Here is a 24967-nt window from a genome sequence, read left to right as displayed (position 1 = left end):
ACTCCCAGGATTCCCCAGCCAGCAGAAAAAAATTCTGCAACTCCCAGGATTCTCCAGCCAGTAGAAAAAAATTCTGCAACTCCCAGGATTCCCCAGCCAGCAGGAAAAAATTCTGCAACTCCCAGGATTCCCCAGCCAGCAGAAAAAAATTCTGCAACTCCCAGGATTCCCCAGCCAGCAGAAAAAAATTCTGCAACTCCCAGGATTCTCCAGGCAGCAGAAAAAAAATCTGCAACTCCCAGGATTCCCCAGCCAGCAGAAAAGTCCTACAACTCCCAGCATTCTGGGAATTGTAGGACTTTTCCCGTCTAAGCTTGCATAGGACTACGCTCTAAAAGGATCTTAAGTATATTGGAGAGTTAACAAAGCTGAATTTTGTTCCCAGTTCCTTATTTGACACAGGGCTACATGAGCAGCCCGAATAAGGAACTGAAGTTTACATGCCGCTGCTCCCCGAAGTAAACATTAGACGACTCCGTGTCCTGCAACTCCGTGGCCGGGAAACTGCCCCTTTCAAGATGCACTCGTGTTTTCTCTGGTCCAAAGTGGTGCTTTTTCCGTGCGGCACGCAGGTGCGTTATATAGGCTAACCCAAAGCTTGTATTGCGACGAGGGGGTATCCATTTGGATCATTGAGCACACTGGCTGGGGATGATGGGAATTGTAGTGCCACACATCTGGAGAGTGTCCAGTTGGGGTAGGTTGCCGTATCTAGCCCAGTGTTGCGTCTCCAAAGAGGACAACGAGATGGCCCAATAGGAAGCTCAGAAGCAGGACATGAGGGCAACAGAACCTGCCATGTTCCCCAGTATACTACCTCTGATGCTGGAGGTCATAGATAGCCATCAGGACTAATAGCCGTTGATAGCCTTCTGTTCCCTGGAACTGTCGAGTCTTCCCCAACCTGGCACCGTCCAGATGTTCTGGATTCCCCCCAGATGTTTTGGACTCCCACTCCTAGCATCCCTGACTTGTCCAGGCTTGTTGGGGCAGATTGGACTTGAAGTCCAAAACATCTGGAGATCGACAGGTTGGAGAGGGCTGGTCTAGTCCCTTCTTGAAGCCATCCAATTTGATGGCTGTGGCAGCGTCGCACAATTGCGCAAAACAGACCTTAACTCCACACTGTGTGACGAGGTTCTTCCTCTTATCTGTCCGGATTCTCCCACCGTTCCACTTCACTGGATGACCCCGGGTCCGAGCACCGCGAGAGAGGAATGAGAAACGTACTGAGTTCCCTTTTGAGACTGCTGACGCAGCGCTGGATTGAATCAGGAACCATCTAGGAGCAGAATTCACTGATGTGACAGTCCTAATGCAGGTTTTATGCAAGTGTGTGTGTGTGTGTGTGTGTGTGTGGATTCCGGACCCATGTCTGATCAGGTTCATCTGAGCAAGCTGAGCTGTAAGACACCCAGCTTTACCTCTCTTTTTCATCAAACCCAGGTGAGGCAGTGGCTGTTCTGAATCAGTGCCTGGGCACGGTAATGGACTCGGTGGCACAGAGCACCTTTTATCAACTTCGACTGATACACCAACTACATCCTTATCCGAACAGAGATAGCCTAGCTACAGTTATCCGCGCTCTGATAACCTCTCGTCTGGATTACTGCAATACGTTATACGTGGGGCTGCCCTTGAAGATGGTCTGGAAACTTCAGCTGGTCCAAAACAGGGCAGCAAGATTGTTAACAGGGACTGGCCAACGAGTCCACATTACACCAGTCCTTTTCCAGCTGCACCGGCTGCCAGTCCATGTCCGAGCCTGATTCAAAGTGATGGTATGAACTTGAGATCCTTGTGATATAGGGTGGGATACAAATGTCTTAATAAATAGATAGATATAAACGGGAGCACACATGAGCCTTTTCGCAGGAGAATTGGAACTGGGAGGCTGTGTAGTGGTTAGAGTTTCGGAGTAGGACTATAGAAACCTGGGTTCAAATCCCCACTCGGCCATGAAGCTCACTGGCTGATCTTAGCCTAGTCACCCTGACCTACCTCGCAGGGTCGTTGTGAGCATAAAAGGGAGGGAATCAACCGTGAACACCCTTCCCTTAGAGTGTTAACCTTTCTGCGTCTCCAAAATTTTGGACGACAACGCCCAAAATTCCTGCCTATTGGCCACGGTGGCTGGGGCAGATGGGACTTGATGTCCGCAGCATCTGGAAAGAGCCATTTTGGTGAAGGGGCGTCGGGAGGACGGGCAGGATCCCAATAAAGCAGCTTTCTCTAATTTCCCACTTTCTGGATGTCTTTGACTATAACTCCCATCACCCACTGCCGCTGGGGATGATGGGTGTTGGAGTTCCACACGCTTGGAGTTTGTCACGGCGGAGGGAGAAGTCCCCGAGATAAACGGCTCCCTATACAAAACACGAATAACGTTGGATCCTGGCCCTTAGAACCGTTTGCCCAGCCGCGGGGGCAGAGTGCAGACACAGCAGAGCCATTGTTCACAGCCACAAAAAGTGACCCGTCGCCGCCTTCCACAGCTCACTCGCTGTTTCAGCTTCTGGCAAGTTCAGAGCCTGCCGTGGAAAAAAAAAAACGCCTGCCGGGAGCTATTTAAAGGCGACGGTTCTCTAGTTTCCAGCTGCCGCGGTATTTCGAGACCGGGCCGTGCTTTTAGCTGCGCCTGTGTTTTCCTTAAAAGGTGGCCTCCCTTGAAATCAAGCCCCCCCCCGCCTCCAGCTGTTTGCAGCTGTGCTGGGTTTTCAAGGCCCCGAGACGCTGGTCCAGGGGAATAATAGATAGGATCGGTCCCTTCTTCTAGGGCATCTCAGACCAGGGGTAAGGTTTGACCTGCCCCCCAACTCCTTTCCTGTTATGCTCCGGAGTTGCAGGAGGGGTTTTCTCCGCTGGCGGAACAATCGATCTGGGTTAGGAGGTTTTTTTGGGGGGTCATCTTCGCTCCCCGATACCGTAGCTGTGTCATTAACAGCGGCTGGACCAGCCAAAGTTAGCTGGGGGTTGTGTAGATTTCCGCCCTGTGGACAGCTTCTCTTACTGGCCTCTGAAGATCCAAGTTTGCTATTACAGACAAGGCAGATCTCTCTGTGTGTTTCCCCCCTGATAAATTGGCAACCCAGCTTTTAAAATCATTTGGGGTACAATCCTTTGCGCGTTTAGACAGAAAGAAGTCCTACAACTCTCAGCATTCCCCCGGGTAAAAGCCTGCAGCAGTGGAAAGACCTAAATAGGCCGTTTTTAAAACAGAAGGACTAAAAAGTAATGTCAATACAATATATTATTATCGATTGCGTTTCTATACCAGCCCTCCCTATCACTCCGACATTGTGTCAGTTTTCTGTACATGATTATCGTACGCCTCTTCGGGTGGGCTTCTGCCCTGAAAGGCACCCAAGTAATATTTAAAATCAAATAAATTGATTAATTAAACTGGCAGAGACCTGGGCGAGCCTCACGGGGGAGATTGTTCCCGAATCGAGGGGCCGCCACGGAGAAGACCCTGTTTCTTGTTGCCATCCTTGGAGGAGGGCCTCACAGGATGGTGGGTAATGTACGAGGAGGTTCGTATATAAAGCTCTCTTGCCCTGAAAGAGCATTGATCTGTCTAGCCCAACATTGTTTACAACTCAGCCTTCCTCAAGCTGGTGCCTCCTAGTAACCCTGCAGGTAGAAAGCTAGCAGATCAGGGACTACCGACTCCCAGCATGCCCCAGCCAGCTTGGCCCAGGGGGTATGGTACAACTTCCCCTAACCCTGGCCAAACCGGCAGCCATTTCCCAGGGTTTGGGGGCAGGTTTTCCCCCCAGGCTTCCATAGAGGAGCTGAGAATTGAACACGGGATCTCTGCACGTGATGCAGGAGCTCTTTCTGCTGAACCCCTCCCCCGGGGATTGGGGAGTCTCACTCATGCAGGGTGCAAGCTCAGAGGCTTGTGGAGATTTTCCCCCCTTTGTGAAAAAGCGGGCGTTTTTGTTGGGGCTGAAAACCGCTGAGTCGCACAACAGCGATGACAGAGGAGCCCTTGCTCAGCAGTTTGAGAGACAAGCGTGCCGCTCGCGTCTCTGTTGTCTGCTCCTGGGGCTGGGAGGGAGGGGAGAAAACCGGATGGCGTCATGGATGAGACCGTGCCAGCGAGATGGGGTTTCCCTTGTTGGGCGGAGAACTGTGGCCTTCTAGATGTTGGGACTCCAGTACCCATCATCCCTGACTCCTGTCCATTGGAGTTGGGAGTCCAGGAACATCAGGAATGTATGTGCGTATTTCCACCCCACCTCTGCCCTAGGGAATTGGAGATTATCCCCACAGTTACCAAAGCGTCTCTCTAGCCCCCACTTTTATCCCGCCCTTCAGTGCAAGTGCTCTAAGAAATTCAGAGGTTCTCTGCCACGCCGTCCCTTTTTTCCTCCCAACAGCCCTGCGAGGTAGGTTGGGCTGAGAAATTGACTGATTGACTGGCCCAGGGTGGTCGATTGACTGGCCCAGGATCACCCAGGGACTGTTACTGCTGAGTGAGGATTTGAACCCAGGTCTCTCGGATCTTAGACTGATCCTCTCTCTAATAGGGTTGTAATTCTATATGCGCTTACCTGGGAGTAAGTCCCATTGAACTCATTCTAAGCAGGCAGGCATAGGATTGCCCTGTAAGAAATTATAGCCAGGGTGGTGAAGGTGTGACCCTCTACCAGATGCTGTTAGACTTCAGTTCCCATCAGCCCCAGCCAGGATGGACAGTGGTCAAGGATTATGGGCATTGTACTTCATAGATTTCCTCTCCACACTGGGCTATAGCCTGGCCTAATACATATGAGGGAAGGAGGTAGCAGAATTTTGAAGTAGACTGTGTATCACACCAGGTTGCCAGTAGAAAATGCCAGGTCTTAAAATGTTCCTGCAAGTAACAAGCAAATGTACAGCCTCCCTGCAAGTAGAAGGCTAGCACATCAGGGCGAATCATGTGCATACCTCACTTCTTGCTGTGCTAGATTTTTGCTTTGCAGGGAGTGTTACATTTTATTATTATTTAAAAATGTAAAGGAACATTCCAAAATGATATCCCCCACCAGCATTTCTAAGTGGTAGAGTCCCTCCTTGCTCTGTTTTCTGAGTAGACCTGGAGCAATGAATCGTGCAGAGCAGCAACAGGCAGCCTCCCTGCGTCAGTGAATTTTGGCTTTAAGGGAGACTTTTAGCTATTTAAATTCTTGCCTTGCCCTTACTTTGGGGATTTGGCCATTGCAAGTCCTCTAAACCGGAAGGTAGATCTCCAGATGTTTTGGGACTTCGACTCCCAGACGCCCCAGCCAGCATGGCTAACGGTTCAGAATGTTGGGACTTGAAGTCCCATCTATTTCCTGCCCACCCCTGCTCTAAACAGCCCTGGCATTCCTGCGTGGACCAGTCTGCTGCTGTACAATTCCTCTCAGGGGAGAGGCAGAGACGCTGCTTACCAGACTGGTCGGGAACTTTCAACCTACCTGTAGTTCCTATCCTCTGCAGTATTTTGGCTATCTCTTACCCCGCTAATCAGCAGCGGAACTGATTCAACAGCCCCAACCATACCGAGCCAGGCATGTTTCGATGTGTTGTGATTTTTGCGGGGTAGAGGGAGATTTGAGCAGAACAAAGTACTTTTAGTTCACTTTCGGGAGATAACCGATTTCTCTGCTTCAGGCAAGTTGCTTTGACCGGCAAAGGGGTAATTTTTCTCCTCCTGTTCTTTCCTTGATCTCCTGCAAGGGGAATTTCCCTTTCAAGTCCACCAGTGCCCAGTAAATAAAATTGCGCTGAATTCAGCTGGGGGTGATTTTTTTTGGTGCCATAAAGTGTTTTTCCTTTCCCTTTTCGGGGGCAAGTGGATCACAGAGATGTATGCCTCCGTATCATATTTGTACCCCAGCCTTCTTGATCAAGATCAAGGCGGGGGTCTGTGGTTTCTTTTCCTGTTTTATCATCGCGACAGCCCTGTGGGGTAGGACAGGCAGAGACGAAGCAACTGGCCCACTGCATCCTAGATGGGCAGCAAATCTAAAACAGTAGCTAAAGTAGCTTTCATATTCCATTTCAGAAAAGCCCTTGAGGACCTCATTCCAGTGGTGGGCAGAGCTAAAGCAAAGGGGACATGACCAAAATACCAGCCTAGTTTAGCTTAGAGCTTTTACTACCAATAATGATTGATGCTCAGACCAAAGTGGGTGTGGCCAGAGGAAGGAGGTGTGGCCAGTCAGGGAGGTTCCTCCCCCTGGTTTATACCAAGTATTTTCAGCTCTGTCTGGCAGTAGATGTCCAGGATCTCGGACAGAGAGAGAACTATTTGCAAGAGTTTGTGTGTGTTTTGATATAGGGAAGCATTGGAGGGGAAATAGCCCTCCATCTATCGTCTGAAAGTGGTACAGTCCCATCTCTCACTTGAGGACTCTACCACCTCATTCCGCTGTACGCATGGACCCAGCCTTGTTTCTGCTTTGCCACCCATTCGGAGGATCCTCCAAATCAGGTCCACTCACAAGCCCCCAAATAAACACAGCCAACGTAGATGTACTTTTTACAAAGTATGAATAATGTATCATGCAGTTATGAATCGTACTGTTGATGGATTACCTGAGTGTATAAATCTAGTTTAAATCTGCATAAACCAGCCTATGAATTTTATTTTAGAAGGGTTGGATCCAGATTTGGTTATGCTTAGAGTACGCTTGCTGAAATCAAAGGGAAGTCACTCATCACAGCCGAATTGAATCTCATTGATTTCATTGGGTCTACTCTAAGCATCCCGAGGTCGGGGATCCAATCTGAAATTTTTGAAGGAAAGGTTCTGCAACTTGGCAAGTCTGTTTGTTTTTACCGTCTCTTGTTTTTTTAAATTGTTAACAATTTGATGCTCATTGCAAGATTACAATAAAATTGATTGACTGATTGTAGGATGTTTGCTCTTGATAAGCGATGCAAGACAAGCAGGTCATGTGAAGCAAAATGTCCCTCTTCCACACAACGATCAAAGGTTCGTGAGTCCTGTTGCACCTGGCCACCTTAAAATGTCTCCCAGAAGGCTTTTTATCTGTAAAAATAGAGAGGTCTAGAAACTTGAACCCAGGTCAAGAAGAAGGATTTGCCTGTTTTACGTGTTGCGCGTCAGCTGGGTTGTGAAAGTATAGCTAGGCTTTCTGGAGTATTTTTCTCCTTTCTCCTCCTCCTGTTAAAGGTAATCTCTGGGGTTCGCAGGAGTCTCAAACTGGCTTTTTTATCTGTAAATACAGAGAGGTCTAGAAACTTGAACCCTGGTCAAGAAGAAGGATTAACCTGTTTTATGTGTTGCGAAAGTATAACAAGGCTTTCAGGGCCGTTTTTCTCCTTTTTCCTCCTCCTGTTAAAGGTAATCTCCGGTGTTCGCAGGAGTCTCAAACTGGCAATCTAAGGCTCTAAACTGGGGTCATGCCACTTGTGGTCCTCTGGGAGGACCACAAGTGGGAGTTGTAGGTTTGTAGGTTTGGCCTACAACTCCCATCAGCCCCAGCCAGCATAGCCAGGAGTTGTAGACCAAAATTGTCTGGTGGGGCCACGCCTGCTCTAACTCCGCCTTCTCCAACGGGGCACCTTCTGGATGCATTGGGCTACAAATGATGGGATTTGTAGTCCAATGCATCTAGAGGTCTGTGGTTGGGGGACGCTGCTCCAACCCCATGTATTCGTTGCTAAATTGGCTTCGTTGGGGCTTACTTCTGAGTAAAACATGGGCACGGTGGCACTTTTAGGGAAACCGCTACTGGAAATCCAGGGGAGAATCCTGACATGTTTAATTTTTGTTGTTGTTGTTTTTTCTCCGATTCAGGGCCGTGCAGGTTGACCGGCCCCCGCGCCCGGTTCTCTTCTCCCAAAGCCGTTGCCAGCGTGTGGAGCCCGCCCCACACCTGCCCCCTGCTGAACCACGGCCTTTACCTGCGTGTTCCAGTGTTTCCCCTGCGACCCGTCCTGTGGGAGCGCCTCGTGGGCCACCCCGGAGTTCGCACAGCGTTCGGTGGCGCCAATGGTCAAGATGACGCGCTCCAAGACCTTCCAGGCATACCTGCCGTCCTGCCACCGGACCTATAGCTGCATCCACTGCAGAGCCCACCTCGCCAACCACGACGAACTCATTTCCAAGGTACGTGGCTTTCCTTAACGCGGCGGGGCGCTCTGATTTCCCTGGTGGATGGATGGATGGATGGACCGCGTTTTTACCCTGCTCTTCAACCCGAAAAAGCTCCTGATGCAGCAAGAAGGTAGACTCATTGAGGGAGGGCCCCCATGACGCCTATCTTGCCTTTCAAAACGCTGGTACCAGCCACAGAAGAATTCAGATTGTCCCCGTTTAGACGGCCCGCTAAGCCACGGCGGTTCAGCATTTTGAGCGAAACATTATGGCTTAGCGTGTCGTGTGAACCCTTCCTAACCATGGTGGCTCCATAAGCACGGTTTAAACACGCTCACCAACCATTTGCTGCAAAAGAGTTGTGGCCTAACCATGGTTTAGCGTGTCGTCTAAACAGGCCCATTGAGTAATATCTCCTGTTTTTCTGGCGGCCCGTATATACAAATATTTATTTATTACATTTATATACCACCCCACAGCCGAAGCTCTCTGGGTGGTTCACAAAAGTTAAAACAGTAAACATTAAAAGTATGCAAAATTTAAAAACCATCAGAAACATAAAAAAACAACAGTATCCATTTAAAAAACAACAGTTCTGGGGGCCGTTAGAAAACAAACTTAGCGTTGTTAAATGCTGTTAAATGCCTGGGAGAAGAGAAAAGTCTTGACCTGGCGCCTGAAAAAGGCCTCAAAACATAGGGACATTGGCAAACCTGCCATCCAGATCCAGTGAGGTAGGCTAGGCTGAGAAAGGCTCAGTTCAGACAATACGTTAGTCAACGCAGTGTGAAAACGCCACTCAACGGTTGAGTTTTTAGGGAGTACTCGCCCACACAACATGTCCTAACTCCAACGTTGTGTGACTGTGGGCTATCGTGGAGTTGAGTAAAATCCATCACAACGTTTGATTGACAGTTCCTCTGCCCTCCCCTGGTTCTCCCAATGGTATCCCATCAGCCATTGTTGCAAAAAACTACAATCCTGGCGGGATCTCCTAGAGTGGCATTCCCTCCTTTCGCCGCTCTTGCCAGGGAACTCTGCAGCCCGTGGGGAAAGTCCACTCAACACAACAGAAAGCTTCACACATCCGCAACACAACGTTTGTGCAAGAACTCTCCTCCTGTACAGCGCGGATATTCTGCGTGGAGTGTTCTCTAAAACAAACTCCACCATGGAGTGGAGTTTTTCTGCCAGACAACACGTTTCTCAACGGTGGTGTAAAAACTCCACCATGGAGTTCTAAAAGTACCATTGAGAAACATGTTGTCTGAACTGAGCCAAAGTGTAGCCAGCCCCAAAGAGGCAAGGTATGTTCCTTGGGAACCTGTTGGGACTTTTTGACAACCGTGGGTCTTTGTTGTCCTGGAGGACAAAGGATCTCATCCACCCCAACTTCCGCACTCCTTCCAAAAACTGACACTCCAACTTTATTTTTCCTTTTCTTTTTCTCTTTTGGCACATGGGTGCATTATTTTCCCCGCAAAGAGACGGCGGTTGCTTTTTCTAGGCGGCGAATTGATCGCGTGATGCTTTTAAACCAGGCCCCAAAATCTATTCCAGGAAGTGAACGTCTGGACATCTTTACCTTATTTTTTGCTTGGTTGTTGGGTGGTGTGGTTTTTTTTGTCTCTGGCAGGTGCAAGGGTGAAAGGTTTTGGTGGGGGGTTTTTGGGGGGGGGGTTGGGGTTTCAGCAGCATTGTGTCTAATCTGTAAGGAGAACCATGTCGCGGTTTTTTGTCGTCTGGCCAAAAAAGTCCTTAGGAGACTAAGCAAAAAGCCGTTACCGGTGAGTTTCTTTTTTTATGGCGGCATTAAATGTTTTGCGGGCATTAAACATTAAGGATGTTTACTGCTGTGGGTCTGATCATTGTCTAGCAATGACTGCAATTTTTCACTGCAAATAGCTCAGTGATCGGCACTTGAACCTAGAACCTGCCAACCTGTGTAGTGACTCCCTTGATGGGAAAATGTCTTGAAAGTGGGGAGTGGCAGCAGGATGCAAAGGGCTATATCCTGTATCCAACAACCCCGACCCTCTCCACTGACCTACCATGAGCCTTTTCTCTGCAGGCGCACACCATGAGGTCTGGAATCTTAGATTACCTTCAAATCCTTGACAGGTTGTCACACAGAGGAGGGCCAAGATCTCTTCTCGATCATCCCAGAGTGCAGGACACGGAATAAGGGGCTCAGGTGACAGGAAGCCAGATTCCAGATGGACAGCAGGAAAAACGTCCTGACGGTTAGAGCGGTACGACAATGGAACCAATGACCTAGGGAGGTGGTGGGCTCTCCCACACTGGAGAGCTTCAAGAGGCAGCTGGACAGCCAACTGTCAGGGATGCTTGAAAGTGGATTCCTGCATTGAGCAGGGGGTTTGACTCAATGGCCTTAGAGGCCCCTTCCAACTCTACTAATAATATGATTCTAAATGAACAGTGGAGGTTCTAAGGTTCTGTGTGTGCTTCGGAGACAGCCCTGTTCTCTGTGCAAATCTTTAGACCTGCTCTGTCTGAGGGTTACAGAGTAGGACTCAGAGTAGAACTGGCCTTCTTGTCTCTGTAGTCCGTTCAGCCTCTCTGTTTTACGTTGAAGTTACAGAAAATAACAAGTTTCCAGGGCACACGGTCCCACCTTCACTTCCCCCCGGCAAGCAAGGGATTCATACCAAAGTTGGCTCAATGGTAAGGAAAGGGGATTCTGTACATGCACAGAGGCAAAGAATGGAGGTATAAACTTTTAAAATCTGGGACCCAAACATTCTACGGCCCAAAAGCGGAGAGATTTGAGGCTTTCAATTACATATCGCAGCATCTGCTTTTTCACACACATACACCAAATGCCATCCTAACAATTTTTTTTCGTATTCTGGATGCCTCCATTTTATTTATTTATTTATTTATTTATCGACAATATTTATATACCACTTCCTATCTGAGGATCTCGGAGCGGTAAACAAATGAAATAAAAGAATAATATTAAAAATTACATTTTGAAAGAATAGATAAACACTGAACCACGGCCGGTCATTCCGGGAAAGCCTCTTGGAATGGTAATGTTTTCAGGAGGCGCCGGAAGCAATACAATGTTTTGGCGCCTGCCTGACCTCCAGAGGCAAAGAATTCCACAGGAGGGGGGCCACCACGCTGAAGGCTGTTCCCCTGGTGGACTCCACTTGGAGGATGGATCTATGTGGGACCACCAGGAGCAGGCCCTCGGATGTCCTCAGTGACCGGGCAGGTTGGTAGGGGAGAAGGCTCTCTCTCTCAGGTATCCTGGTCCCAAGTTGTTTAGGGCTTTGTACACAAGTACTAGAACCTTAAACCTGGCCCGGTAGCAAATAGGCAGCCATTGCAGTTCCCTTTGTCTCTTCTTTTTTAAAAGAAGAAATAATCCAACAGCAATGTGCTTGATTATGGAAATATGCAGAAAATGCCTCCTACTCCATCTTTCTTTTTTCTTCCCTCCCCCCTCCTTTTCTTCCAACGGGCTATCGCAGTCCCAAGTTATCCTGGCAGTGCAAAATTCTTTCACGTTGGCCTGGAAATGCCGTAGGAGGTTTAGCTGCTGCCTTGATAACGTTTCAGTGCAGCAGCCTCTTGGAAGAATCGCTAGAAAGGGTCGTCGTCGGACCATTCAGAATCAAAGAAAAGGAGCAAGTAACGCCCAGATTGTGTCACACGCTGTCTGCAGATTGAGTCCAGGGCTCCTTGTTTGGGGCTGCCCACAGAGGAGGGGGCCTGATGCATCTCTGCATGAGCCGCTGGATCCTGCTTCCAATCTGCCTCCTTTAGAGTAATTCTGATGTGTGATGCAGCTGCAAAAAAGGCAAATGCTATTTTGGGCTGCGTTCATAGAAGAATAGATTCCAAATTGCACGAGGTAGTGGTTCCCCTCTTATTTGGCCCTGGTTTGGCCTCATCTTGAGTCCTGCGTCCAGTTCTGGGCACCACACTTCAAGAAGGACGCAGACAAGCTGGAGCGGGGGTCATAGGAGGGCAGTGAGGTTGATCAGGAGTCTGGAAACAAAGCCCTATGAGTAGAGACTGAAAGAACTGGGCCTGTTTAGCTTGGAGAAGAGAAGATTGAGGGGAGACATGATAGGACTCTTCAAGTCCTTGAAAGCTTGTCACTCAGAGGAGGGCCAGGATCTCTTCTTGATCCTCCCAGAGGGCAGGACTCGGAATAACGGGCTCAAGTGACAGGAAGCCAGATTCCAGCTGGACATCAGGAAAAACTTCCTGACTGTTAGAGCAGTACGACAATGGAACCAGTTTCTTAAGGAGGTTGTGGGCTCTCCCACATGAGAGGCATTCAAGAGGCAGTTGTACAGCCATCTGTCAGGGATGCTTTAAGGTGGATTCCTGCACTGAGCAGGGGGTTGGACTCTATGGCCTTATAGGCCCCTTCCAACTCTATGATTCTATGTTCAGCTTCTTCCATCAAATGACACAGCAGAATATCCGCCCCTCAAAGCGGCTGTAAATTCCCAGCAGGCCAGGCTGTGGAAATGATTTTGCAAACTGCGGAGGAAAATGTTGGGAGTTGGAGCGCAGGGGCATATTGGTTAAATTTCGGAGCAAAGGCGCTCACCGGGACGCCCCCCCCCCCCAAAAAATCTTTGCATACTTGTGCAAACTTTGGTAGCTCCCCATACAGGCCGAAAGCCTTCCCCTGTTTCCCAGTGGTTTGCTTTTGGCTAAAAAACGGTCGGCACTTAGCAGCTGAGATTGCTTTTAGAGGGAGTGATTTGGGGACAGTGGCTTTATCAACCTGCTACTTTTGATAACAGAGACCTCTCACCCAGGTTTCCTTCCCGCTTAGGCGTAATGTTTTGGATGTAAACTGTAAATCATTTGTCATATTGTTCAGTAGGCTGCCAGGAACACGAGTCTTGGCTTTGGTTTGCACATTCATTCTCAGCAAAGCACTTCAATTGTGAGATTACCTCTCCGTGGTAGACGGACAATTGGTTTGTATTGCCAACTGCGATGGAGCAAATTAGCCTTCTCCCCTTTCCCCTAATCTTTCTGAAGTCGGATTCTTTTGTTTCTGCCTCGCGATGACGGAGCGCCTTCCGGAAGAGTAGTTTATATAAAAAGAATTAACATTTATAGAGAACTCTTTTGTGTATGCAAATCACTTTGTGTGTATTATCTCAGTAATCCGTACTGTAAGCATGTAGAAGGGAGCCAGAATTATCTCCATATTGCAGGTTGGGGTGGGGGAATTTATTTAAGATAATTCTAGTGAGTTCATGACTAAAGTGAATTTTGTGTGTGTATAAAAGGTTTTAATTCATTATTATTATTTTTAGTAGTAGTAATAGTAGTAGTAGTAGTATTCACCCCTTTTGTCAGGGTTCTTTATATGACCTGGTCTCCCTGGGCATCTCTTTAAGGATCTATGTCTCCTTAAGAGCCTTCCTTCTTTTTACATTTCCCTTCCAAGTAATGTTGGGTTTAGACTGTAGATGTGAGTGAGTGACACTCCAGACACTTGTGACTTTACACAACAGTTTACTAGTAAAGTAAAACAAGCTAGTTACAACTGAAGGCATTACATACAAAGGCATTCAAAGAAAGTATGCTTTAAGGTGGATTCCTGCATTGAGCAAGGGGTTGGACTCGATGGCCTTAGAGGCCCCTTCCAACTCTACTATTCTATGATTCTAAGTTCTTTTACCCTAAGCTGCTTCTTTCTGCTCCTTCTGCAAGCTCTGGTCTTTCTCTGGGGTTTGGTCTGTTCCTGGCTGGCTCTCTCACTCTTTTATATCTTTCCTCCCCAAAAACAGAAAGTCAAGCTCCCACTTTGAGGAAATGAAACTTAACTGGAGAAACAAAAATACTCCTGTCAGGGATACACCCTCCAGACAGAAAACTCCAGGCCTCTAAGGCTTGAATTTATTACCTTGCCTCTGTAGGCCTCAAATTGTCACCCCTTTTTATTGCTCACCCCTCGGATACTTAGTATATAAATCTTGTAAATGACATATTACTATGTTCATCTTGTTGTTCTTGTTCAAAAGGGCCAACACAGCTAACTGTTTATGACCTACAAATGTAGTAAGTGGTGGGATGTTTTGAAAGGGTTCCTCGTGTGGTTGCTGGCCCCTGGAACGGAAATAGGGATGAATGCGGAGACCCAAGAAGGCTTGTCCTCCCTCGCCTGTCACCACCAGCATCTGTTCCAGCAGGCTGTACAAAGGGAGAGTGGAGCCGTTCCACCAGCTATGCTGGAAGACAGCTTCATTTTTTCCTCTTCCCTCCGCATCCCTTGTTCCTTGCATGCCATGTCTTTTTAAATTGTAAGCCAGCGGGGCAGTCAAATCAATAAAAGTGGAATTCAAGCTTTTGAACACAGGAACTGTGGAAGCCACCTTATACTTAATCAGCCCAGTATTATCAACACTGCTTGACAGCGGCTCACTGGTTTTTCAGGCAGTTGTATTTCCAGTCCTACTTGAAGATGCCGGGGCTCGAACCTGGGACCTTCTGCATGTGATGTACCTCTAATCTGCACCCCCTCCCTATTGGGTAGATCCTAAGGCACAAGTTAACCAAGGTGAAGCCAGAGGAGAGGCGAAATCTCAAAGTGGTACTCAAATGATGTTCTAACAATAGACGTAAAATATAATGCATTTTGATATAAAATTATGTCCAAGGGACAAAGGTTTCCATGGCTGGATTTGGGAAAGCTGATTAATTTTCAGGGAGTGTCTGTAATTCATAAGCGGACATTCATAATCTCACTGTTGGCTCATATTCAGCTTGCGATCTACAACAATTCCAAGATCCTTCTCGTTTGTAGCAATACTACAAATGAGAAGGATCTTGGAATTGTTGTAGATTGCAAGCTGAATATGAGCCAACAGTGCGATATGGCTGCAAGAAAGGCCAATGCTATTTTGGGCTGCATTAATAGAAGTGTAGCTTCCAAATCACGTGAGGTACTGGTTCCTCTCTATTCGGCCCTGGTTAGGACTCATCTAGAGCATTGCGTCCAGTTCTGGGCTCTACAATTCAAGAAGGATGCAGAGAAGCTGGAGCGTGTTCAGAGGAGGGCAACCAGGATGATCATGGGTCTGGAAACAAAGCCCTATGAGGAGAGACTGAAAGAACTGGGCATGTTTAGCCTGGAGAAGAGAAGATGGAGGGGAGACATGAGAGCACTCTTCAAATAGTTAAAAGGTTGTCACACAGAGGAGGGCCAGAAAACTTTCCCGTGTCTCAATTAATGTGAGTAGAACACAGTGCAGAGCGGCTCTTGGGCTTAGGCGTAGACGCACATGTTAAGAACATAAGAACATTGAGGGGAGACATGATAGCACTCTTCAAGGACTTGAAAGGTTGTCACACAGAGGAGGGCCAGGATCTCTTCTCGATCCTCCCAGAATGCAGGACACGGAATAAAGGGCTCAAGTGACAGGAAGCCAGATTCCGGCTGGACATCAGGAAAAACTTCCTGACTGTTAGAGCAGTACGACAATGGAATCAGTTACCTAGGGAGGTGGTGGGCTCTCCCACACTAGAGGCCTTCAAGAGGCAGCTGGACAGGCATCTGTCAGGGATGCTTTAGGGTGGATTCCTGCATTGAGCAGGGGGTTGGACTCGATGGCCTTGTAGGCCCCTTCCAACTCTGCTATTCTATGATTTTAAGCCAATTGTAATTTGGGGGACCGATTTTACTTTATTTTTAAATCCCTCTCTCTAGACGTTTGCCAAACAGTTTGGGGCTGGGGATTATTATTATTATTATTATTATTATTATTATTATTATTATTATTATTATTCCACACACCAGTTTGGAGCCTCCAGACTGGTAGGCAGTGGAGATCCGTAAGGGACCGGAGAACGGCTGATTAAAAATAGATCTGAATCATTCTTTTGACCTGAGGGGAATCAACAGCTTTGGGTTTGACCTTTTGAATCTGAAATCTGCTAAGTGTTTCTATGGTAATTGGGTTCTTCTGCGGGGCTAATCAAAGATGTGTGGTGGTGTTTTTTTTAGAAGTCTGAAAACCCTGCTGTGCGGGGGGAGAGAGATTGAGAGAGAGAATAACTGCAAATGAGGTTTTCTCTACTCTCTCGCTTAGCTTTGTCTCCTGTTTGAAGCACAGAGACGTGGTGGAGGACGAGCCGGGTTAAGGAGCCCTGAAATCACATAGATCTGGTGCAGATAGGTAGCGAATTAATTTGTAGCCGTCTTTTGCGGAAGGGTGGCTCAACGCTTCCCGTTTCGCACTCGCGGTTCAGAGAACGGACTGAGTGTTCCCCCAGTTTAAACATTTCCCCTTGTTCACAGGTGAAGTCAGGCAAACCATTGTCTCCCAGACTCAGACCCCACCCCCTCTGTAATACAGGGGATGAGGCCGATCGCATTTAGTCTCCTTTGGCGAGCCAGGCTTTCCCCATAGGCGATCAGGCAGTCAAGTTTTTTTAAAAAATAAATAAATCTGAAGCCGATTTGTTCTTTTGAAATGAAACAATGCATCGTAGAAATTCTGTGCAGGCAGGCAGGCTTACTGGAATTTTTTATGGGCCAGCAACTTTGGACGCTGCAAGATTTGGCTCCTGACCCTGGCGTACCTTAGTCTGGATGTTGAAGAAAGTGATTGTTCTGTTAGAAGTGTAGGGTGGCTTCCTTCCAGTTAGGAGCGGAGGAAATATTCTTGGCTCTTTTAACGGGAAATTTAAGAAACAATCCATCCTATTTCTTATGAGCTAGTTTGATATGAAAAATGTTTAGGACAGGAGTTACTTGTTTTCCATATTATGTCCTGCTCTTAACATGCTTCATGCAATGAAGGAGGCTTCATGCAATCATACTCTGTTTTAATTCCATGTATTTTAAATATTTATTATGTGTTTTCATATGTTTTTATTGGTCTGTTGACTAATAAAAAAAAAATGAAAAAACCCAAGAGTGTGTGGGCTTTGAGATCCTTTGCAAGGCACGGAGCGTTTTCGTGCCACAGATTTAATGCAAACCAAATGCCTCTTCTGGAAAAAGAAGAGAAAAAAAAAGCCCAGAGTTAGAGGGGAGGGATGGTCCTGCGTCCCTTCGTGCAAAACCCAGTCGGGAAGGATTTCACAAATGGGAGGCGCCAGCCCTTTAAATGGAGGCGGAGCCCGTTGGTTCTTGTAGGCGGGCCGTTTTCTGTCACAGCTCATCCGATTGGCTGGCCAGCACTCAAAAGGTGTCTGGCAGCTGAAAGCTGGTTGCAGACGGTTTTTGACCCCAGAACATGTAGGAAGTCTCTGAGTGTCCTTATTTGGCGAATATTCGTTTAAAAAGAAAAAAAATGCTCTGGCATCAGGAGGCCTGAGAATTCGGCACATGCTCCTCCAAGGTCTGGAGATACGGCATGCCCTTTATATTCATATTTTTAGAAGCATTATTTCCTCTCTCAGGACCAGAATTTGAGCTCCTCTCTCTCTCTGTCTCTTTTTCCTCCTCCACACCCTGCGCAAATCTCTGTCTCATCTATTCCTGTCTTCTTCCAACACCCTGCTTGATGCTTTTTCTGACCCCTGGACTGTCCGGACGGACGTTGCCTATGAAAGCCATTTCTGTTTCCCTGTAACTGCTCCCGAGGGCAGTGGGCTCAGGTGTCTTATGGGATGGGATGAGGGTCTTTCATCCCTACAGGGCCATTGGGTTTTTTTGGGTTTTGCTTTGCAGAGAACACCCGAGACGATCGGAGGCAGAACTGAGAGAGAGAGAGAGAGAGAGAGAGAGAGAGAGAATTTCCGCCCCTACTAGTTTAAGGTGCAACATGGAAGGAGCTGGACGTGTGGACGTTCCCACCACCACCAATAAAAAAAATTAAATAAATCCTAGGGCTGCCACGGAGTCTTACCACCGCCAGCGATTTTATTGGGGATCAGTGCCAATTTCTCTTTGTTGGCAGGGTGGCTTTCTACTGTACCAGTTTTAATTGATTTTTTTATTATTATTTTATTCTATTTTATTTTTTGCTTGCCTTGCAGTCTTTCCAAGGAAGCCAAGGGCGGGCCTACCTCTTCAACTCAGTGTGAGTGTCTTGCATTTTTGTCGCTGCGGTTGGCATAAAACATCACAGTAGCTTTCTAAGTCACGGGGTGCAATGTTTTGCTGACACCGCTCCCTCACACACACGCCCTTGATGTCCCTCCCGCCTCTTCTGTCAAAGCCAGACGGCTTCTGGGACTACACAGATTTCCAAGGGGCTTTGACAAACTCACTGGAGAGGCTATCGAGTCTCTTAAATCGAGGTGCGGAACGTCTGAGGGCCGCGCGGAACTCTGGAGAAGTGCTCGGGGGCTGCGTTCTGGTGGTGGGCGGAGTCAAAAGGGGTAGGGCCAAAATTGCTAGCACGTTGTAGGAGGGTGACCCTATGGAAAGGAGGACAGGGCTCCTGTATCTTTGTTGTGTAGAAAAAGGAATTTCCGCAGGTGTCTTTTGTATGCACGCACCACCTGGCGAAATTCCCTCTTCATCACAACCGTTAAAGCTGCTCCTGCAGCTTTAACAGTTGCCATGAAGAGGGAATTTCACCAGGTGCTGCGTGTGTACAAAGGACACTTGTGGAAATCCCCTTTTCTATGCAACTGTTAAAGATACAGGAGCCCGGTCCTCCTTTCCATAGGGTCACCCTTTATTGTTCCTTAATTCTACCAGGAACAAAGCCTTAGGAAAGGCATTTTGACCTTTTAGAATAGCAGGGGGTGGGGAATTACACAAAAGCTGGAGAACTGCTCAATTAACAGGATTCGAGGTGGGTGGGAGGGGAAGTGAACTTGGCCATAAATGGCTATTGGCTAAATGAAACCTCCAGGATCAGAGGCCGTGTACCAGAGAAAATTCAGTTCCCAATTGTGCACATTCGGTGGGCCACTTTGAGAAGCAAGATGTGGGACTCATTGGACCCTTGGTCTGTCCATCGGGACTGCCGTATGTCTGTATAAATTTTGAACCCTGCATAAATGGATGCAACATTTACATTGTTTAGCATGGTTGGGCTAGTCCAGCGGCAGGGGAGCGTAACAGAGACCTGGGCAGGTCATGGAAACTTTGTTCGCTGTCCTGTGGAAATCCTGCTTCAGTGTCCTTTCCAGCTTTTGAAGCAGGCCTTTTGGACACGTGTCCGGCTTTGCCATGTTGCGTTCAAGAGATTCACCGGTGCTCTGGGCATCTCAGAATGTGGTGTTCTTTCCGGCTTCTCTCTGTGGGTGCAAAACACTCAGTCCTGGGGAGATGAAGGAGCCGAATTAAATGCATAAAGTGCTCCTTGAGTTGCACCCCTAGGAATGGAGTTTTCTTAAGTGTTGCCATATCCGTGAAGATGCCGGTTCCCCCCCCCCCCCGGGTCAAATCTGCAGGGAGTCAAAAGTCTTAGAATGTTTCCGCAAGGCCTAGAAAGCCGAAATCTGCTATGCACAGAGTTCAGAGCATCCTGGTAATTAGAAACTGGTCATTATTAGATGCTGGGTACACAGGTATTTAAAGACGTGTGTACACACGTGTGAGAGGTCCACATGTCTTGTATGTTGCGGCAGGGAACACGGCTTCCTGAAGCAAATTGTAATATTGGGAGCTGCCCCCGAATCTAGAATTGGTATACGACATTCTGCTGGTTCCTCAGACAAATGCCAACACACGTGTTTCAGAGGTTTGTCTAACCTCTTTCGTCCCGGGGGCTGCATTTTAGCAAAGCAGGGGTGAAGGCAAATGGGGACGGAGGAAAAAGAGCAGTGTATTTTAGCTTGAAATCCTTTCGGCCAGGAATTAAGCTTTAGGAGAGGCGTTTCAACTTTTTAGAACAGAGGGGCTGCATAAACCCCCCGTGGGCCGGAGGTTCAACACAACTGCAATATAGGGACATTTCGTAGCAAGCGCGGCAATTCGCTACTTCAGGGAGATTGGCATGGGCGCCCAATTGAGTCTTCTTTCTCTCTTCTCTCCCCTTTGTTTGCAGAGTTAACGTGGGCTGCGGCCCTGCAGAGGAACGGGTTTTGCTAACGGGGCTGCATGCGGTTGCCGACATTTACTGTGAAAACTGCAAAACCACACTGGGCTGGAAATATGTGAGTATGCGTGTAGGTTTGGAGTTTTCTTTTGTGTGTAACTCTTCCCCAGGTAGTAGTAGTAGTAATAATAATAATAATAATAATAATAATAATAATAATACATTTATTTGTTACCCGCCTCTCCCTCTGGATCGAGGCGGGATACAACACAATTAAAAACACCATAAAATACATACAACTAATTGAAACGTTTAAAACCAGTGCATCATTAAAATTTATTTTATTTTATTTATTTATTACATTTTTATACCGCCCAATAGCCGAAGCTCTCTGGGCGGTTCACAAAAGCAGCACACCATTAAAAAGGGCATCTTAAGGTGCCCTCCAGCCGTTTTGGACTACAACTCCCATAATCCCCAACCATTGACCAAGCTGGCTGGGGATGATGGGCGTTATAATCCAAAACCATCTGGTTGATGGCCCCTCCCCTATCCCCTTTTATGTGGCCGTTGTGTGAGCGGTGGTCTTAGTTGGTGGGATTGCATTTTCCTCTACCATCCATCGCGACGGGAAAATGTGATCGCTCAACAACAGAAGTTCTATTCTTAGAATATATTTCTGGATGCTCCAGAACAAATGAGCAACAGCTGCCCAGTTGCTTTGCAGAACGGAATGGCTGAAAAATTACCCCGCGCCAACAGCTTTCAAGCTTCAGGGAGCCAGTTCACGGACATCTTTATTTGTTTATGTCTTTAAAAGAGTTTTAGTCCAACCTTCAACTTCACAGGCACTAAAGAAACTAATCGTAACAGCAGGACAATACCATCAAAACCATAAAATGGCTTCTTCTTTTTTTATTGGTGAGAAATTCAGGACAAGTTGCAGGAAGGAAAAGAAAGAGATGAACCAAATTGGGCCTGATGTAGAGAAAGTAGATAGGGAGACATTTTTCTCCCTTTCTCATAATACTAGAACCAACAGGGTCATCCTATGAAGCCGGTTGGTGGGAGATTCAGGGCAGGTAAAAGGAAGGCAGTCTTCAAGCAGCACATAGTTAAACTTTGGAACTCACGTCCACAAGATGCAGTGATGGCCACCCATTTGGATGGCTTTGAAAGGGGATCAGACAAATTCCTGGAGGAGAAGGCTGTCAATGGCTCCTAGTCCTGATGGCTACGTGCTACCACCAGTATCGGAGGCAGGATGTATACCAGCTGCTGGGGAACCGCCATCATCTGAGATGGGCCCGGCGCCAAGAGTAGGCACAGTTGGGCTCCTGACAGGGGCCCATACTGCAGAAGGGGCCTGCTGAAAAGAACTCCTCTGGAGTTGTTCCTCCTCTTCACCATTGCAACGTGATTGCTTAGATGCCAGGGCCTACTGGCTCCCTGCAAGCAAGTGGTAGCCATGATGAGAAAGAGGAGGAGGAGCAACAACAATTTGAATCGGTCCCGGACCTGGACTCTCAGCCAATGAAGGTGGAAAAGGACTGGCGTGATGTGGTCTCGTCGGCCAGCCCCTGTTAGTAACCGTGCTGCCCTGTTTTGTACCAGCTGAAGCTTCTAGACCGTTTTCAAAGGCAGCCCCACGTATAACGCATTGCAGTAATCCAAGCGAGTAGATTTAATTTACCTTAAACCACAATCCTGGATATGTCTACTCAGAAGTAAAGCCCCACGGAATGCTGCAGGTGTCTGATGGCAGCCTGAACATACGTGCACTTGCTGGTGCCTGAGCCGATTTAATTCATCAGTTTTAAAACTAAGATGTCTTTAGTCTGGTGACGGCCTCCGGGCAAGCATGCTGGCTACCCATACACTGGTCCCTGGCCAGAACAGGCGTGGGTGGAGGCACGTGGTCAAAGGTTGCCCTTTGTTTCTGCAATGCAGCAGTCTAGGTTGGATGACCGGCAAGTGGACGGTGACCGAGAGAAAAACACCAAGGCGGCGTTTGAAGGCCAAGCTCCAGCTCCAATAGGAATCCATCCACTGCACTGGCTGCCTATTTGCTACCGGGCCAGGTTTAAGGTTCTTGTACTTGTGTACAAAGCCCTAAACAACTTGGGACCAGGATACCTGAGAGAGAGAGAGAGAGAGAGAGAGAGACTTCTCCCCTACCAACCTGCCCGGTCACTGAGGTCATCTGGGAGTCTGCTCCTGGTGGTTCCACATAGATCCATCCTCCGATTGGAATCCACCAGGGGAAGAGCCTTCAGCGTGGTGGCCCCCCTCCTGTGGAACTCCCTGCCTCTGGAGGTCAGGCAGGCGCCAACCTTGTACTCCTTTCGGTGCCTCCTGAAAACATCTTTATTCCAAGAAGCCTTTCTTTAACATGCAGCCTTGGATTTCTGATTTTTGCTTCTTGCTTTTTAAATTTTGTTTTAACTGTTTTATTCTGTTTTTATTTTCATTTTACCTTGTACACCGCTCCGAAATTTTTAAATGGGGAGCGGTATATAAATATTCTAAATAAATAAATAAATAGGGAACTGCAGGCTGTGGGGGATACCTCCGTGGGCCAGATTAGGTTTGCGAGGTTTCGCACCCCTGTTCTAACATTGGGTAAAAGCTTTTAACTTTCAACCGAGTGTCAATGTGCCGTGAATGCCGTCCCGTTGACTTCAGTTACCTTAACCGCTTCATATTTGATTCTCTTGCCGGTTTTAATCCGTCAAAATGAGAGCCGCCTCGGAGTTCACTTGTTTGAAAGCCTTGACAAGAAAGACGCTTTCTCATCACCCCTCTCTGTTTTCTTCTTCCTTCCTTCCTGCCCTCTCCTTTGTTTCGAAGGAACACGCGTTTGAAAGCAGTCAAAAGTATAAAGAAGGCAAGTACATCATTGAATTAGCGCACATGATCAAGGACAACGGGTGGGATTGAACCACAAGGCGGAGCATGCTCGCACACCGCGCAAGAGAGAGAATGCCATCCAATCGAACACTTATCTCCGAGAATGAGCGAGTGACTGAAAACTGCTTGGTTCCATGCATTTGGGGGCTTTGTCGTCGTCGTCATCTTGAGATGCTTCCTCACACACCCTTTTGCTATCCGTACCGGTGACCGGCCTCGATAACTTCCGTCTCCTTTGCTTTTGTAATCCGTTCGTGAGTCAACTCCTGGTACCCCCCCTTTCTCTCTCTTTTTCTCTCTCTGTGTTCTGGCACTGGTTAAAACAAAACAAAACGAAGGAACGAGTCCAAGGGCCGAACCATTTCACAGCCGACGTCTCGGTAGAAACTGAAGCTTGGCTTTTGGGAAGTTGGGTTGGGGGACATTTTTATCCAAGGGGTTCTGGCGCTCAGGAAGGAGGATCTTTTATTTTTGGACATGGCGGCGGGTGGAGGGCTGTGGGGAAATGTGAATAGGATCCCTCCTTTAAAAACCTGATAAATCATGGCTTGAAACTAGGGGAACCGTAAAAGATATACCTCATGGCTGCGTTTTCTCTCTGCATCCCAAGACTGTAGCGTCAGACTCCTTGCTAGCGACTTCTCCTATCTCGACTCCTTGCGTGTTTGTTTTTTAAGTGGTTTCTCCAGATTTTGTCTTTGTAATAACTGTATTGAGAGGGGAGGTTTTGAACCTTAGAGGTTCTTTGAGCTCCGCTCTTTCCTACCCGTGCCTCCAGTTTCCCAGTGAATGGGTCCATCCAAAATGCTCCAACGGCAATCTTGGGCTCTAATACTCTGGCCTTCTAGGTATCCACTCCACGGGGGTGCAAAGCCATGCCGAGGGAGATGATTGGCGGTGAAATGCAAAAGGAGCTCGAACCATGATGAAAGCAAATGGGGGGAGTACTTTCAGGGGTGCAGAGGAATGCAAAAAGAAGGAGCTATCCTAGTATTTAGCCTTGCGGCTGCTAAGGGAGCTGGCCGTCTCACACTGATGCATGAAGAGGACCTAATTCGGGGGGATTTCAAATTCGATCGTCTGTGCTGTTTTTTAAGAGTCTCGCTTCGGAGCGCAACCGGGAAGTCTCCAGCCGTGGTGACGTTTCGGGAAGCAAATATTTCGACACCTAAATGAGTGTTGTGCTCTGGTCGGCAACTACAGACAGAAGGCCTCAAGGCCGCCTGCAACGTAGCTCTGCCCCTTGACCCACTCGTGCTGAGAGAAGGGGAACCCCTTCCTTCCCACTGTGAACAACAGGGCACCTCCCCTTTTGAACCTCCGCTGCGCTCTCCCTTTTCCTGAGTGTTGGATCATAACCCGGGAGTTGGCGGTCAGGGTACATAAACGGAGAAGTGCACCAGAGCCCTTTGGCTGTTCACATTGATGTGAACAGCCGGAGACTCCCCTCGCACAGGGGAATAACTGGTTCGGTTGTTTTGGTAAGGGGATCCCTGGGATTTGGAGGTGTACTGGGAGCCAGATTTGAATCCCTTGGCTGCTTCGTACTTTTCTAAAGGGTCTTCATCCCACCTACCGTTGCAATGCTTTTGGGATTGAAGTGCAAGAACAACTGCAATGGCCAACCATAGCAAGGGAGTACAACCTCTGGCCCGCGGTGATCGCTCATCTGGCCTGCGGAGGCCCTTGGGACAAGAGGAGAAAAATGGGAGGGCCCTCTCTATTTAAATGAAGCATTATGTTGTGAGAATGCACATAATAATCATGCATGCTAGGGAATACTTGAGTTGATCAGGGCCTTACTCTCTGTGGTTCCCTCGTCCCTGCTCTTCGTTGCTCGCTAGCTGGTGTCTTACCCCTGGAAAGTCCGGCAGCTCAGTACGAGAGTCCACAAATTTTGGCGGGCCAGAATTTAGGGTTGCTAGCAACGTGGGTCTACCCAGTTTCGAGGGTCTCATCTTTGATACGTGCTTCAGAGGTCTGTTACGCTTTACAGGGCGGGGTGGGG

General features: G+C 48.0%; 1 protein-coding gene across 1 annotated transcript; it reads left to right on the top strand.

The window, feature by feature from the left end:
* The first annotated feature begins 7806 nt into the window (after positions 1-7806).
* On the top strand, positions 7807-24931 carry YPEL2 (yippee like 2). The gene is made up of 4 exons (XM_063146494.1): positions 7807-8110; positions 18092-18135; positions 20059-20167; positions 22900-24931. Exons 1-4 carry the CDS (start codon positions 7994-7996, stop codon positions 22987-22989), a joined length of 360 nt encoding a protein of 119 aa, XP_063002564.1. The 5' UTR covers positions 7807-7993; the 3' UTR covers positions 22990-24931.
* The last annotated feature ends 36 nt before the right edge of the window (positions 24932-24967 follow it).

This window comes from Elgaria multicarinata, chromosome 22 (assembly GCF_023053635.1).
Source record: "Elgaria multicarinata webbii isolate HBS135686 ecotype San Diego chromosome 22, rElgMul1.1.pri, whole genome shotgun sequence".
NCBI classification, from domain to species: Eukaryota; Metazoa; Chordata; class Lepidosauria; order Squamata; family Anguidae; genus Elgaria; species Elgaria multicarinata.
Note: the sequence above shows the minus strand (reverse complement) of the source record. Positions and strands in the feature narration are given on the sequence as shown.